At 39.7% G+C, this 4182-nt stretch overlaps 1 protein-coding gene across 1 annotated transcript in view; it reads right to left on the bottom strand.

Moving 5' to 3' along the window:
• Positions 1–4182, bottom strand: part of SEPT11 (septin 11) — a 97954-nt gene that overhangs the window by 11884 nt on the left and 81888 nt on the right. The window contains exon 8 of the mRNA XM_011966215.1: positions 127–259. Within this exon, the coding sequence (XP_011821605.1) occupies positions 127–259 (133 nt within the window). The remainder of the gene's footprint in view (positions 1–126; positions 260–4182) is intronic.

Here is a 4182-nt window from a genome sequence, read left to right as displayed (position 1 = left end):
CTCAAAAAAAAAAAAAAAAAAAAAAAAGAAAGTACTTGGACCATCATGAAATCCTCTAAAGTGTGAAGTACTAAGAAAATCTCCCTCTTACAAATCTTTCCCTTGGAAGCAGGACAGATGGCTTACCTCTTTCTCTGCCTCTTTAAGTTCAGCTTCTTTCTCCTTCACTCTCATAACAAACATTTGTCTCATTTCTTCTTCTTTCTTCTGCAGTTCTCCCAGGAATTCATTCCTTTTTGCTTCATATGTCTCCTGAAGACTATTCAAAATCCACAAACCAAGGACAGCATTATGAAATTGTATACTAAGAAATTTCAGTTCACATAATTTCTACCCATCTACTTCCAAAACATAAAGCTGTCGCTTGCCATATTAAAGCATAAGTAGAATGACACTGTTTTGCTTTTAGTTATTCTGTGGTTGGAAAGACAAGTGCATCAAGAACTAGAAATCAGTCAGTAAGCATGACATAGCACTAAAGGTATGTCTCTGACTAGCCAAGTTTTATCTTACATATATTCATACAGGGAAAACCTGGGCTGAGGAGGTGGAGGTGGTATAGGATTTGAGAAGATGGAGGAGGCCTGGTATAGGGGGAGAAATGAAGAGGCACTGGAGTCCCACAGATCCAGGTTTGAATTCGGATCGTACCAACTGACCGGCTGTTCTTAGAAAAGCACAGCCTCCCTCAGCCTCCATGGTCTGAGACGTGGATACAGTGACACTTACCTTCTAGGGATATGACCCTGAGAATGAAATGAAGGAAAGGGAATAAAACATCGAACATATAATCAGTGCCCAGTAAATGGTACTCTCCCCTCTCATCTCCCTCCAGCCCCCAATGTGGAAAATAAACCCAGCAAAAGTAAACTAAAGAGACAACATTACCTTTAAAGGTATTGTAGAAAATTGCTACTTTTCAAGTTATATTACCAGTTGTAAATAGAGCAGGGAGAATAGTTTAATTTTTATTTTCAATTCTATCCTCCTCCTGACTGTCTCGGAAGTTAGAGCCCAATATTCTACATTGAATGCTACAGCTCAGCTTTATCTCTAAGTCAAAACAAATATATTTACAGAGAAATCACTTTAGTAGCACAGCTTAAGAAAATACAACCCCACTGCCACCCCCACATACACACAGAAACATTTGCTGATATTTTATAGGTGCTATTTCTCTCCCTGTCTTGCTGTTTCCCTACAACAACTGTTGTATATTAACCGTCTGCAGTATATCTGCCTTTCCCACGGACCGAATTCGTCCAAAGCGTAGACTACAAACTGGATAGCCACTCCGGATGACCCCCGGTACCATGCGGACTACCACACATCATTACATCTGTCCATTTAGACGAAGAAAAAGGAAATTCAGGTGACAGGAACATACGTGCATGTAGATACACACATCTATAATGAACTACAGAACTAGTTTAGTATTAGAAAATGTATTAGGCCAAGCATGGTAGCTCACGCCTGTAATCCCAGCACTTTGGGAGACTGAGGCAGGAGGATCACCTGAGGTCATGAGTTCGAGGCCAATATGGTGAAACCCCCATCTCTACTAAAAATACAAAAATTAGCTGGGTGTGGTGGTGAGCACCTGTAACCCCAGCTACTTGGGAGGCTGAGGCAGGAGGATCACTCGAACCCAGGAATTGGAGCTTGCAGTGAGCTGAGACCATGCCATTGCACTCCAGCCTGGGCAACAGAGCAAGACTCCATTTCAAAAAAAGAAAACATATTACTTAGGCTGGTTTTTACTTCAATAATTAACATGGTTATTAGTTTATTAAAAGTAAGTTCTCTTGCCCTCGCCACTATCAATAGTACCTGTTTATAAACAATTGTTTTGAGTTTCCAGAGGTACATTTAGCTTTCACATTATCTTACAAGATAAAAACATGTTCGGCCAATGTTAGTGTTGGCTAATATTAATAGCAATAGTTGGACTTCAAGTTTAAGATCTATAGTGATGGATATATAGAGAAGTATACTGATAACAGAACTATAAAATAATTCATGAAATTTTGCATACTAGCTTATAATAAACTCTTCATCACTATTATTTAGCTCAGAATTGCCAAAGGTAGAGGATGACTTGTCCCTCCTATGAAATTTTACAGAAAACTCAGTTTTTGTTGATTTTAGAATAATGAATATATCTCCCTCTTATTTCTAACAAACAATGGAAACTTTGATAGAAACACTACCCAAAATGTATTCCAGAGACCACCAATTTCAAGAAAGGATCTCCAAAAGAGGGGCTCCAACGTCAAAAGACAGAAGGGAGAATGGTGCCCCTACTATCCTTTTAGTAGATTCACAGTGCATGGTGGATCTCAACCTTGGCCGCACAGCAGGGGCACTGGGCACGTTTTGTTGCATACACTTCCCTAAATACAGAGTCCTAAGTTCAGTCCTGGAGAGGCTGATTCAGGATGTCTGGTAAGGCAAAATGGTCTAGTTTTAAATGCTTCCCAGGTGATTTGATGTAACTAGTTTGCTAGTTTTAAATGCTTCCCAGGTGATTTGATGTAACTAGTCTGCTAGTTTTAAATACTTCCCAGGTGATTTGATGTAACCAGTTTGCTAGTTTTAAATGCTTCCCAGGTGATTTGATGTAACTAGTTTGCTAGTTTTAAATACTTCCCAGGTGATTTGATGTAACTAGTTTGCTAACTACTGCTTGTCTTAAATGCTCTGAGAAGCCCAAGAGTAAAAGAACCTGTTTAACTTGATTGTCTTAGAACCCTCCAAATTTGTCTGATCATGGAAAATTTAAGCAATTCACTGATAGAATGTGCTCTGGGTAATGCTACCCTAAATGCTGAGAACTCACTAAATGACTCTGCCTTATCCAGTTCCAACCACAAGCTATCTTATGCTTCAGTTTCTGGAGATACATTTTGAAACTATGAATCACAACTCAATTGTGGGTCTTAACCAGTACGTTAAAAAGTTTAAGAGTAGGCATTACTACACAAAATGTGTATGCTGGATCATGATGGAAAATGCTTTTTATAGTGAAGCTTGCAGTCCAAAATTGGAAAGCCTAGTCCGAGAGAAAGCCTAAGGAGCAACTTTGCCATTGGCAAAACTGGAAGCAGTTTTGACACCCTGGGCCAGAGCAGGCAAATGGGCTCAACAAATGCTACTTCTTATATCATTGTGTCTTAGGATGTGAGCCAGCTTTTGAACTCTGACATTGGAAACAATAATCAGGAACATAAGAAACATAAGCCATAAAACCTTACCCCAAGGAATCACAACTGTAATTAGTTACTTACAAATAACTTAGAACCACAGCATCCACAGAATCAGATTCCCAGACACCTCTGCCAGTTGAGTTGTCCACTGGAGATACCAGAAGCCCTCACTAATATTTCCCAGTCATTGAAGACCAGTTCAAAAGGAACTAGCTCATATCCAGTAAAGATATCCAAAGTGATTATATATCTTTTTTTTTTTTTTTTTTGGAGACAGGCTCCTACTGTCTCACCCAGGCTGGAGTGCAGGGGCAGGATCATAGCTCACTATACCCTCGAACTGCTGGGCTCAAGCGATCTTCCCACTTCAGCTTCTCGAGTAGTTGGGACCAACCACAAGCATGTGCCACCATGTCTGGCTAATTTTTTTTTTTAATTTTTTGTTGAGATGAAGTCTCCCTGTGTTGCCCAGGCTGGTCTTACATTCATGAGCTCAAGTGATCCTCCTACCTCAGCCTCCTAGAGTGCTGGGATTTCAGATGTGAGCCTCTGCACCCATCTCTTCAGTGGTATCTTCCGCAACTTTTAGTTCTTCAAAGTTAATTTTTAATTACAGTTACTAATACCCTTTTCTAAGTGAGAAATGTGTACCTTTTTCACAAGATTTTAGATTGATTTGAAATTGAGGATTTTATCTTGTAATTTCCTCTTAACAGCCCTTGGGAGAGGCAGGTTTTGCTTGTGGAGGTCAAAGGAAGAGAATGAACACAGACACTTCAGTTCATCCTTCATTCTGGCGATTCACACAGTACAATTCTCTCTCTGTTCTTATCTAAAAGCATCTAGTGGAGGGCATGCCAGAGTATGATAATCTCTACCAGCATTTGTGGAGTGGAGCAATACAAACGTGAATTCATTTAATCCTTACAACAACCCAGTAAGATAGACAATACTATCACCTCCCACTTTATAGATG

Source organism: Mandrillus leucophaeus, unplaced genomic scaffold (genome assembly GCF_000951045.1).
Source record: "Mandrillus leucophaeus isolate KB7577 unplaced genomic scaffold, Mleu.le_1.0 Scaffold75, whole genome shotgun sequence".
NCBI classification, from domain to species: domain Eukaryota; kingdom Metazoa; phylum Chordata; class Mammalia; order Primates; family Cercopithecidae; genus Mandrillus; species Mandrillus leucophaeus.
This window is presented reverse-complemented; position numbering and strand designations above follow the sequence as displayed.